Here is a 12,268-nt window from a genome sequence, read left to right on the forward strand (position 1 = left end):
GTCAGAGAGGGCCAAAGGCCATCAGATGTTGCCCCATGAACTGGAGGTAATTCCATTTCAGTTTTGCTGGAACGTCACTTATAAGGACTTGTGTCTAGTTTGTTTATCAAAGCATAGCATAAAAGGAACAGACTCACCAATGGGTTATTGCCTCCCAAGCATCCCCACATAGATTTTTTTTTTTTTTTATAATAATTAACTGTGCTGGGTCCTACCATCAGCCCAAGGTCAATTTAATGCAATAAAACACCTTATATGGCCATATGGCTAACACACCATCACTTAGCCTATTTAGGGTCTTTGTTTAGAGAGGATCCGCCTCTGAGGTTTCACGGGCTTGCTGGTATTTATACCAACGGCACATCAGGACTCGGTCCCAGAGGAAAGGAGCTCTTGCGTCCGTGGTGAGTATTGCCCAGAACTGATTTCTCTTTGCTTGCAGGAACAGGAAGGAAAAAAACACCCTATGTTTCCCCCAGAGGCTTTGGGGTGCCCTAGGGCTTCTGGAGTAGTCTCAGCTGAGTTTGCACAGCACAGGGAGGTGCAAAACCCAGCACGACCCCTCTGGCCAGGGTCTTCCGCAGAGCTGAAGAAAGCTGGGCTGCAGCCAAAGTGGGTCATGCATTTCCAGTCATGGAAAATTCCCTCTTTTTTTTTTATTATACTTTTGGGCTATTTGCCTGCTTTCCTCCAGTCTGCAGAGTGCATCTGAACATTTTTTCCCATTTTTGGGAAAGGCTGCAAGGGGCCCTGCTGCCACTGAGATGGGATTGGGAGCCACTGGACAAGAGGGCATTGCCTGCCTCCCTGCTGCCCGCTCAAAGGGCACTGGCTCAGGACAGCAACACTGGAGCTCCCTGGCAACAAGCCAATGGCACAGAGGCTTTGGAACCAATTTTGGTCATCAGATGGCACAGGAGGAAGAAGCAGCACTGGCAGTGGGGTTGAACATTGCCCCACTCTGAGCATCGTGGCCTGTGGAGGATTTTGCAGAGCCATGCATCTCTACAGCTGAAGCTTCCCCTGCAGCAAAAGGACTCAAACCCTCAAGTCATCAAAAGCCCAACCTAGTAGCACAGCGTAACCCTGTCTCTCCCTCTCCTCACCGCTGCATTTAATGCTTTTTCCCTCCACCCCCACCCCAGCTTTTCCCCCAGGTCCCCCTGAACACCAGCCTCTCCCGGCCCCACCATGTGCGAGGAGGAGACCACTGCTCTGGTCTGTGACAACGGCTCCGGGCTCTGCAAAGCTGGCTTTGCCGGTGATGACGCCCCTCGAGCTGTCTTTCCCTCCATCGTGGGGCGGCCTCGGCACCAGGTGGGTACCTGGGGGGTCTCTCAGCTCTGCTCCTTCCTTTAATTGCTTAAATAAGGCTAATGTGGCTGTCTCTCCTGGTGGTCTTAGGGTGTCATGGTAGGCATGGGGCAGAAAGACAGCTACGTGGGTGACGAGGCACAGAGCAAGAGGGGCATCCTCACGCTCAAGTATCCCATTGAGCACGGCATCATCACTAACTGGGATGACATGGAGAAGGTAAGAACCTCCACAGGACAGGGAGCGGGCAATGACTCCAGGTTCATCCCATGGGAAGACCCAACTTGTTCTTTGCCTGCCATAGATCTGGCACCACTCCTTCTATAATGAACTACGTGTGGCCCCTGAGGAGCACCCCACACTGCTGACCGAGGCACCCCTCAACCCCAAGGCCAACCGTGAGAAGATGACCCAGGTATGGCACTGTGTCCGCCATGGGGCGGCCCCTCCACCCAGCTGCCCCATGAGGGTTTTGGGGGGAGGGAGTTGGTGAGCACGGGGGGGGACATGTTCAGGGGGGTGACAGGAGCAGGCAGGGGTTAAAGCTTTTCGGCAGAGATCTCCACAGTTAGCTCACAGGCCGTGCACAGGCTCAAATGTCCACACTGCACTGACCCACATGATTTTCAGTGCAATGCACAGCCTCATGGCTTTTGGTGTAATGCAATGTGGAACCCATGTCCCCAGCTAACTCACTGCCTTTTGCACCCTTCCTTGCAGATCATGTTCGAGACCTTTAACGTCCCTGCCATGTATGTTGCCATCCAAGCTGTGCTTTCCCTCTATGCATCTGGCCGCACAACTGGTGAGTACCATGTGTGGTATCTGCCAGCTGGGACAATTTGAGATGCTGTTGAGCCCCATCCCTTGCCACTCTCCCCTTCCCAGGCATCGTCCTTGATTCTGGGGATGGAGTCACCCACAACGTGCCCATCTATGAGGGCTATGCTCTGCCCCATGCCATCATGCGTCTCGACTTGGCTGGCCGTGACCTCACTGACTACCTCATGAAGATCCTCACTGAGAGGGGCTACTCTTTCGTCACTACCGGTATGGGGATGGGGAAGGGGATGCTGGGGTTGGGAGCCACCACTGAATCTGCACTGAAACCAACTGCCACCGTCTCTTGCAGCCGAGCGGGAAATTGTGCGCGACATCAAGGAGAAGCTCTGCTATGTGGCCCTGGACTTCGAGAATGAAATGGCCACAGCTGCCTCCTCCTCCTCACTGGAGAAGAGCTATGAGCTCCCTGACGGGCAGGTCATCACCATCGGGAACGAGCGCTTCCGCTGCCCTGAGACCCTCTTCCAGCCCTCCTTCATTGGTAAGCCCACCCAGTATTACCCTACCACAACTGCATGCAGGTGGTGATTTTCCAATGGTGCTCCGCAGCAGTGTTTCAGGGTGTCCCTACAGTGCATGCACCCCAAATGCACCCAAACTGTGGGAGGGGCCCACAGGCAGCTCTTCTGGGGAGCACTGAGAGGGGAAAGGGGGGGAAAGGGGAAGGCTGGAGAGCTGACAGCCACCTTCTTCTCCAGGCATGGAGTCTGCTGGCATCCATGAGACCACCTACAACTCCATCATGAAGTGTGACATTGACATCCGCAAGGACCTGTATGCCAACAACGTCCTGTCTGGTGGCACCACCATGTACCCTGGCATCGCTGACCGCATGCAGAAGGAAATCACTGCACTGGCCCCCAGCACCATGAAGATCAAAGTAGGTGGGGGGGAACATTCAACCCCCAACCCTCCCCACTTTGGGGCTGTCTGGGGGCTGTGGTGGACTCCATCCCGCCCTAATGGCCTGTGTCTTGGCAGATCATTGCCCCACCGGAGCGGAAGTACTCGGTGTGGATCGGTGGCTCCATCCTGGCGTCCCTCTCCACCTTTCAGCAGATGTGGATCAGCAAACCCGAGTACGACGAGGCCGGGCCCTCCATTGTCCACAGAAAATGCTTTTAAGCACCCCCTGCCCCGTGCCTGGGCTGGGGCGCCCTGCTCCTCCTCTGCCCCTGCTGCTCCTCCCTGCCACCCACTGCGCAATAAAGCCTTTTCTCCAGGCTCTGCCCCTTTTCTGAGAGATTTTGGGGTGTTGTGGGGTGGGAGGGATTGGGATTGGAGGCAGGGGTAATGGGGCAGGAGCAGAGGAGCCCTGACCCCTGTTCCTCTGTTAGTGTCCCCAAGCTCATGTTCATGCCCTCAATCTGTCGTTGGTGCCCTTGACCCTATGGTGTCACCTCCGACTTAACACCGATGCCCTCGGCCCCGTGCTGGTGCCCACGACCCCCACAGCGATGTCTCAACCCCCACGGTGGCGCCTCCAGCCCCACGTTGACGTTCTCCATCCCCTGCCGACGCTCTCAGCCCGCGGCGGTGGCCCCGTCTCTGAGGAGGTGGCCCCAAACCTGAGGCTGGAGCCCCCCCGGCCCCGTAGCGGGGCCCCCGCCCGGCACCGGTGCCTCCAACCCCGCGGCGCTTCCCCCTCCCCCTGCGCTGACGTCACGCGGCGCTGCGGGAGCGCGCGCGCAGCGCCGCCGGTCCTTTCGCGCGTCATCGCCACGTCATCAGCGGGCGGCCGTGACGTGCGAGGCGGGAGCGGCGGCATGGGGCGGTGCGGGGCCGCGCTGCGCCTGGCGCTGGAGGGGAACATCGGTACCGGGGCGGGGGAGGGGGGGGGGCGGCACCCGCGGCCGGGCGGCGGGGGGGTTCCGGCCGCGCGCGTGACCGCGCCTCTCCCTCCCCGCAGCCGTGGGCAAGTCCACGTTCCTGCGGCTGCTGGGCAGGGCGTTCCCCGAGTGGCGCCTGGTGGCCGAGCCGGTGGCCCAGTGGCAGAAGGTGGCAGCGGGCGCCGAGGAGGTGAGGAGCCCCCCGCCGCGGGTCGGGGCGCGGCGAGGCGGGAAGTGGGGGCTGCGGGAGACGGCCCCGCGTGCCGCCGTGGGGCCGCGCCATCGCCCGCTCCCCCTCGCCAGGCTCCCGGCTCCGGCAACCTCCTGCAGCGACTGTACCAGGAGCCGTCCCGCTGGTCCTTCACCTTCCAGACCTTCTCGTGCCTGGGCCGGCTGAAGGCGCAGCTGGAGAGGCCGGCAGGGCCCTCTGCACCCGTGCGGGTGTTCGAGAGGTCCGTGTACAGCGACAGGTGCGGCACCCCACAGCCACCCCTTGTGTCCCGTACAGCGTCCTGTGTGACAGGAGCAGCCCCACCATTGCTTCCACGCATTGGCCATCACAGCCTGGCCGATGTTGAGGCTTTGTATGATGCCACGTACCCATGGGTGCTTCGGGCAATGATGCGCTGCTGCTCAGGTGGCTGGAGGTTGCTGAATAGAGCCTGTTTCTTTGTGCTACAGTGTGGAGATGCAGATGTGTTCACCATGCTCCAGGGCTCACAGGGTCCACACTGGCCAACGTCGTGCCATGTGTACTGACTTCCCTGTGGCTTGCCACCCTGTCCTCTCCATCCCTCCCTAGGTATGTCTTCGCAAAGAATCTCTTTGAGACCGGCCACCTGGACATGCTGGAGTGGGCCATCTACCAGGAGTGGCACTCCTTCCTCCTGCAAGAGCTGGGTGACCGTGCCACGCTGCATGGCTTTCTCTACCTGCGGGCCACCCCACAGGTGACAGAGCCCGTGGAAGGAGAGGGATATGGGACGTGTTTTCTATTTGTGTTTTTTTTTTTCAGGTGCTTGAACTGTGTTTGCCTTGCAGAGGTGCCTGGAGCGGCTGCAGCGGAGGGCAAGGGTGGAGGAGAGGGGTGTGCAGCTGCTGTACCTGCAGCAGCTCCACACGCAGCATGAACACTGGCTGCTGGAAAGGAGCACCAAGTGAGTCCTGGTGGGGATGGCACAGGGCCGCCATGACATCCAGCTCCTCCAAACCCGTGAATATCGGAGTGTTTGGGGGACTGGGTTGCTCTATCGTCTTGAGGCAATGCCATTGGGCACCCAGCCCTGGATATCCCTTATTTTTGACCTCCTCTCTCTTGTACAGGGTGCATTTTGCAGACATGAGGCACATGCCCATCCTGGTTCTGGATGTTGATGGGGACTTTGAGCAGGATGCAGCCATGCAGGACATCCTGATGGCGCAGGTGTGTGGAGTGCATGTTGGGGCTCTTTTGTGGCTGGAGTTGGAGTCAGCATCGATCGTGCTGACCTCCAGGCTTCTTCTGTAGAAGAAGCAAAGTTGGTGACAGACCAGGGATGCTCTGTCTGGTTGCCATCACAACATCCTTTCCCTCTTTTCACCTTTTCTTTTTTTCAGGTAGAGTCTTTTGTGAATTCACTGCAAAACAAACCTGTGCCACCACACCCTGACCCCTTCTGAGCCCCACACCCCCAGAACTACCAAACCCTGCTGCAAAGACAAGGGAACAAACCTGGGTACTGCTCCATTTGGGGGCTAGAGGTGTATTTATTCCACCAGTGGCATGGAATGCTTTTAAAAGAGTATTAGGAGGTGCAGTGTGACACACTGGGAGACCCATGCCCTGCTGCGCTGCTGTCTCCAACACATCTGTTGCTGCTCAGCAGGGATCCACAGCTGCTCTGCAGCATGGGTTGAATGTGCTGGTTCCATTACAAAGGAAAAAAACTTTGTGTTTTTACATGTGTTTCAGTTACATCAAAACCCTATTACATTTTTGTTCCCCCCCCCCCTAAATTAAAAGGAAAACATTGCAAAGCTCTTCTGTGCTTTGAACCAGGAAGGGGCATGGGGGGGGAACTTGCTCCCTGCACTGGTCTGGAAGTTGAGGCTTGAGTGGGAGTCAACCCCTAGTGCCACCCACTGAGGACACAGTGACTCAGGGAGAGTGTTGGCCCCATCTCTCCCTTTCCCTGCAGCCCCCTTCTAGGGGATGGTGCCAGGATTGCTTTTCTGGGGAAAATGTTTGGAAAGTTGCATGTTGCAGGAGTCTTCAGTCTCTTAAACCCCCTTTTTCCAGGGCCAGGTGAGTTTTCCCCCTAAGGGGTTTTTAGGGCCAGGAACAGCTCATGCATCAATAAATAATAATAATTAGTCAAAGGGGCGTTGTTTCTCCTATTTTTATTCTTCCTGAGCAGTTATGGCTGATGAGAGTTAGGGACCCCGAATTGCTAATTGGCAGGGGGGAGAAGGTGCCCAGATGTGTTTCCTGGGGCTGTGCTGGTCTGGGGAGAAAACAGATTTGATGTCTTCTCAGTGGATGATGCCCAGGTGGTGGGGGCCCCTTTATGGGGGCCCCTTGGGTTGTGGGGTCCTCTCCCAACACCAGTGGAATGTGAGGCACACTTGAGGGTGGCTGCAGTGGTGTGGCTGACCCTACATAAACAGGGATGGGGTGGGGCCGAGCAAGTGGGAGGGGGCACCTGACCTCACAGTATTTGGGGGGGGGGAAGGCAGGGTATGGTGGGAGAGGAGGTGCAGTGCCAGGATTGGGGAGCCAGGAGCCAGGTTGCTAACCCCAGGGTTTTCTTGAGCAACCCCATGATAGCAGTGGAGCAGGACCTGCACCCCCTACCAACCCTTCAGTAACACCTGAGTGGACACTGACATGGACCCACACCTGACAACCAGTACAGCTAGTACAAACCTACAGTAGCGATCTGGCACAGCCCAGTGATGGACAACCGTACAATAGCAACAGAGTGGGGATGCCAGTGTGAACCCAGAGTTGACAACCTTACAATAATAACCTGGTGCAACCACACAACTGACAACCCTACAATAGCAACCTGCTACAGCCCCATGACTGATGACCCTACAACAACAAACCAGTGCAGCTCCATGTCTGACAATGGTACAATAACCTAGCGCTGACCCACAACCAACAAAACTACAGGAACAACTTAGCACTGACTGACAGCTGACAACCCTACAGTAACACCAGAGTGGGGGAAGCTGACACAGACCTGCTGTGAACAACACTGCAATAACAACCCTCTACAGACCCCCACCAACACCCCACCCCCCCATTCCCATGCATCCCCCACAACACCACCAGTGTGCCCCTCCTCTGGGAGAGCCACCCCCTAGACTCCCAAGGCTTCAGGGGGTTGGGTCCCTCCCTTGCCCCCAGCAGAGTCCAGAGTGGGAGCTGCAGAACAAAGGACGTGACTGCAGCAGTGTACATCTTCTTGCTGCAGGGCCCAACTGGGGCACCTCGCATCCCTTCCCTGTCCCGCTCCTCAGCCATGCACCAAACCTCCAACTTTTGGGGCATGCTCTGTGCCACCCCCTCCCTTTTTTTTTTTCCAGGTAGTACTCCATATACCAAGGGGGGCATGGATGGATGGACATAAAGTTGCATAAAGTTGCTGTTGTGCTGCAGGCTGAAGTTGCAAAGCTGTGGAAGCCTGAAGTATTGCAAGGACTGGAGCCACAAGAAAAAATAATAAAAAAAAAAAAGAATGGGGAGGAGGGATGGAGGAATTGGGAAAAGCTGAGGATTTGCAGGGGTGCCAGCACCCGGCTTTGCAAAAAGTTTGAGGGTGCAGATGCTGGTTGATTGAAATTGTGGCTTGCAGTCTGGAAATCAAAGTTGGGCCCTTGGCAGGGTCACATCACTCCAGAGCTTCCCCCTGTCCCTGAAGAAGCCATAGCAGTGGGGGTGAAGTGAGGTACCTCTTCCCCCCCCCCCCCCCCCCCCATGCCTCACTGGCTGTGGAGAGGGGTGGGAGGTGGTGGCAAATCTGACACCAGTGGCTTGGAGTGATGAGAAGATGTGAGGAGCAGGGAAGGAAGTTGTCACTGCTTCACTTGGAAGTGAGTGCTGCCCTGTCCTCCCCACCATGTACATTTGGGGTGATCAGGGGCAATTCGTGCTGTCTGTGGGGACTTGTCACTGTGAGAAAGCACAACTGGCAGGGGAGGGCAGGGGAAGAACCTTTCTGGTGTTTTTGTTGTTGTCGTCATTTTTTTAAGGTGTTTGCATACAAGATAATGGTGTTGCCTTAAAGGCAGCTGTGATTGCTTATTCTGCCCCAAAATCTCAGTTGGTCCTTGGGGTGTCATCAAAGCACCACCACATGGCAGGTGACAGTGAGGGTGTGTCAGAAGGCAATGAGAAGTCTCCTGTACTTCATTTTTCTTCAAAATTTGCCTCTTCCGTCAAGTATTGGTGTTAAAAGGACAAAATACTGTGCTACTCCACTGACCCATGTCATTGGGGGACCTTGTGACAAGGGTCAGCCCTGTCCCTAGGCCACTCCAACCTGGCAAGCATCCCAGGCACCAACTACTAAGCCAACAAGTTGTGGCAGTTTCTGTATCTGCATACCAGACCAAGATCACAGCACTTTGCTCCCTCATTTGTAGTTTTACTGGTTGGGGTGGTTGCAGTGGGATGATTTATTATATAGCATATATGGTTCTTAACCACAGAGGTTGGCAAAGAGTGGCCCTTCCTGGTCCCTTGTGTACAGCTTTGCAGGAGTTCCTGGCTTTTTTGGTTATTCAGAGTGGAGTTTTTGCTCCTGGCAAAGCTTTAAGCCAAGAGGTGGGGATGGGGCAATGCTCCGTGCTTGGCTTTCTAGGTCTCAAAAAGTATTCCTCCTTTGCTTTTCAGGGCCTCACTTCTACTGCAGGTGGATGAGTAGCTGCCCAAACTGGCAGGATTTTACCTTAAAACTGCAGGCAACATGACAGCTGAAGTGGCTGAGAGCAGCTGAACTTGAGGACCACCAAGTCCTGCTTAGCCCACTTTCCATCCCCGCATTGTAAATCAGACCTTTCACCTCCCAGCAGGGAGGCCTTTGCCCTTATGAAAAAGCCATTAAATACATCTGTGAGCCTGGACTTTGGGGCTGCCTTTCTCCATCACTGCAACTTAAAAAGTGGTTTGGGAAGATGCTGCAGGGGCCAGTAGTAGCAGCGGAGGGGCTTCTTCGGGGTCTCCCTGTGCCATGGGGCAAGAAATGCTGGTGGGTCCCTGCATGCCCTGGGCTCATCCTCATGGCCTCAGGGATGTGCTTCTGTTCCCACGTCCTTCCACCTCTCCCGGGGGAGGGGGGGGGGAGGGTGGTTTGGCAGCACCAGGACCAGTTCTGCCTGTTCCTCCAGCCACACTGCCTGATGTTACCAGCTGGTTTTTGAACCTCCCTGTGCTCAGCATCATTGCCCCTCAAACAGTCGAGCTGCTGCACTTGTTCCTTTTCCTTTGGGGCTTCTTTGAGCCCCAAATATTTTTGCAAAGGAAGATGCTGGAGGCCAAAATTTAGCTTCACTCAGCAGTGCTGAGGCAATGATGCCTTTCCCAAATGGTTCTCCCATCTTCTCACTCCATGTCCATAAATAACCAGCATCTCACCAACAGCTAATTACCAACACCAAAAAACACACAGCAAAGCCCTGCTTGGGTGATTCCTACCAGCTCTGGGGGAGCAAACCTCAGTGGGAAACCCTGGTGCCAAGGGGAATGGGTGCACCAGCCCACAAACCATTTTTTATGGTGCCAGTGGGACAAGTTGCAACCAAAGCCCCTAAATGAATTTGGCAGCCTTTCTCCTGGCCAAAAGCTGCAGAATAGGCATAATCTCATTGAATGTATTAAAAAAAAAAAAAAAAAAAAAAAAAAAAAAAAAAGTTTCTGAATTTGTCTTTTGGGCAAGGGGTTTTCCCTGGTTTGTGTTTGCTAGCAGAAAAAGCTGTGAAATTGCCCCGAACTTGGACGAGGAGGGTGGTGTTGCTGAAAACACGTTGGGGTGAGGGCTGGGAGCAGCCAGGGCACAGCACCATGGCTCATCCCATTTTCAGCCGTGCTGTCATCCACAGGACACTAAGACGTCCTTGTTTGACATGGTGCAGTGTTCACCCATGTCACTGTTCCCATCCCGAAAATATTCCAGATTTAGGCTGTTGATGTTATCAGCTGGGCACTGGAGGAAGAGGGTGGGAGGAAGGAGGCACCTGCATTAATTAAATCCACTTGCAATTTTGCAGGGTGACAGCAAAACAAACGGTGGCAGGACCTGTTGCATGGACTGGCAGCTGAGGTGGGTGCAACTTCAGCCGCTTCGGAGGTGGCTGCAGGGACATCAGTCGTGCTGCAACGGTGCTGGGGCAACTGCATCTTACTAGGTGCAAACGGGAGGACCCCAGCCCCACGAACGGGTCTCTCCACGCTCCCATTTCTTTTAGCCAAGGTGCAGGCGAGCCGCCATTTCCACAGGGCCCGGCCCTGTGCAGCCCTAGCAGAGAGGCCAGCCAACACCTCGGGGCCGGGCACGCCGCCCCCGGCTTTGCCCCTTCGGGGTTTGGCACCTGCGGCTCGCTCCCAGCGCGTTGCTTGGTTGCGAGCCGCTTTGTGCTACCGGAACCTCTCCTCCCGCTGAGCTCGCAACCTGCCGGGCCCCGAGAAAGAAGCTCCCGGTGCCGCGGGCATCGAGGGGCTCCGCGGGGAGATCCTCGCCCGGACGCCCCCGAGCACGTCGCTGCCGGCGAAGGGCGCTGGGGGGGGGGGGGGGGGGGGGGGCCGCGGCACCGGAGCTCCCTCCCGGCCGGGGCCGCGCGGCGGGCGGAGGCGGGGCCCCCCCCCCCCCCCCGCGCCGGGGCGGGCGCGGCGCCGCACACACAAGATGGCCGCCTCGTAGCGGCGGGGGCAGCGGCGGGGCGAGGTAGGGAGCGGCCGGGGCCCGGCCAGGTCGGGGCGGGGGCGGCGCGGCCGCGGCCGGGGGACAGCGCGGGGCGGGGGCGGGCACCCCCGAGTCGGCTGCCTCCCGCGGGGCCCCCACGTACGTGATCTGCCCCGGCCCCCCCCCCCCCCCCCTCCGCGGAGAAATGACGATTTTCTCCCCCCTCCCCCCCCCCCCCCCCCCTTTATTTTTATTACCCCCCCACTCCCTCCCAAGTCCATCCGCAGGCTCGGCCGGGGGTGGCCACAAGGGCGGCGGAGCTGGGGGCTGCCGTGACGTCACGCTGGCGTCACGCCGCCGGGGGCTGCTGTCACCCCGCGCCCTGAGGAGCCGGGGCCCGGCCTCGCGGCCCCCCCCGCCGCGGGGTCGGGACGGAGGTGGGCAGAAAAGCCTGGGTGTCTCCTCCCCGCCCCTGGGGTCGTCCCAGCAGCGCTGGCTCTGGCCCGCGGAAGTGGTCGAGTCACCATCCCTGGAGGTCTTCAAAAGACATCTAGGTGCAGAGCTTGGCGCTATGGTTTAGTGCAGGACCGGTTGGTGTTAGGTCACGGGTTGGGCTCGGGGATCGTGGAGGGCTCTCCTGACCTAGCCGATTCTGTGATTCTGTGGCAGCAGATGCTGGTGGCACTGGGGAGCAGCCCGCAGCGGGGCTGCCCAAGCCTCTGGTCACCGCCAGTGAGTGCTGTCAGCACAGTGTGATTGGGGAAGCTGGGGCAATCCACGTCCCATGCCAGGGATGCGGCTGGCACCAGTGCCTGTGGGCACCCAGGGGGTGCTGGTGTGGTCGTGTCACGCTGGGGAAGGAAGGGCAGCCTGGGGGCAGAGTCCTCGCAGGTGGTTGTGGTGGCCCCATAAACATCCTCAGTGCTGCCCTTTGGAACCTAATTAACTGTGACATGGCTTTTTTTTTTTTTCCTGGATTCTCTACCTGGACCCATTATTGCAGGTAACTAAGGGGAGAGGTGACACAGAGGAGGAGCTGCTGGGTTGGGCTTTCCCTGCCCTGCCAGGTACAGGGGTGGTGGGGCATTGGCGTGGTGCATCTAGGACGTGTGGTTGTGCTGTGGTCTGCACCCTAAAGAGCCTTTCGCAGGGTGTCCCTGGCACACTGGGAGCAATCTTTCCCCATGACTGGGGGTCCTGGTTCCTGGTCCCCTGCCTGCATGAGGTGGGGTTGCTGGTCCCTGTCACTGTAGCATCAGGATCCCCAGTCCCCAGCCTGCATTTGCTGGGCTCTCTGGTCCCTAGACCCACGGCATTGAGGTCCCTGCTCCCTATCCCCACAGCACTGGCATTCCAATTCCTTTTTTTACGTGTGCCAGAGTTCCCTGGTTCCCATCC

The 12,268-nt window shown here is 57.5% G+C and overlaps 2 protein-coding genes across 4 annotated transcripts; both read left to right on the forward strand.

Annotated features, from left to right (window-relative positions):
• The first annotated feature begins 692 nt into the window (after positions 1–692).
• On the forward strand, positions 693–3,325 carry ACTG2 (actin gamma 2, smooth muscle). Its single transcript, XM_032204143.1, has 8 exons — positions 693–1,317; positions 1,405–1,533; positions 1,619–1,729; positions 2,035–2,119; positions 2,203–2,364; positions 2,447–2,638; positions 2,856–3,037; positions 3,139–3,325. The coding sequence occupies exons 1-8, from the start codon at positions 1,192–1,194 to the stop codon at positions 3,280–3,282; spliced, it is 1,131 nt and encodes a 376-aa protein (XP_032060034.1). The 5' UTR covers positions 693–1,191; the 3' UTR covers positions 3,283–3,325.
• A 593-nt stretch (positions 3,326–3,918) lies between these two features.
• On the forward strand, positions 3,919–9,085 carry DGUOK (deoxyguanosine kinase). Of its 3 annotated transcripts, none has more exons than XM_032204231.1 (7): positions 3,919–3,972; positions 4,067–4,176; positions 4,290–4,456; positions 4,789–4,936; positions 5,028–5,143; positions 5,310–5,409; positions 8,866–9,085. In XM_032204231.1, the coding sequence occupies exons 1-7, from the start codon at positions 3,924–3,926 to the stop codon at positions 8,890–8,892; spliced, it is 717 nt and encodes a 238-aa protein (XP_032060122.1). In that variant the 5' UTR covers positions 3,919–3,923; the 3' UTR covers positions 8,893–9,085. The 3 variants fall into 3 exon arrangements, with proteins under 3 accessions (XP_032060122.1, XP_032060120.1, XP_032060121.1); XM_032204229.1 differs by lacking the exon at positions 8,866–9,085 and adding an exon at positions 5,583–6,344; XM_032204230.1 differs by lacking the exon at positions 8,866–9,085 and adding an exon at positions 5,583–6,344 and having other exon boundaries at positions 4,290–4,438.
• Positions 9,086–12,268: the final 3,183 nt, after the last annotated feature.

Source organism: Aythya fuligula, chromosome 27, assembly GCF_009819795.1.
Source record: "Aythya fuligula isolate bAytFul2 chromosome 27, bAytFul2.pri, whole genome shotgun sequence".
Classification (NCBI taxonomy): Eukaryota; Metazoa; Chordata; class Aves; order Anseriformes; family Anatidae; genus Aythya; species Aythya fuligula.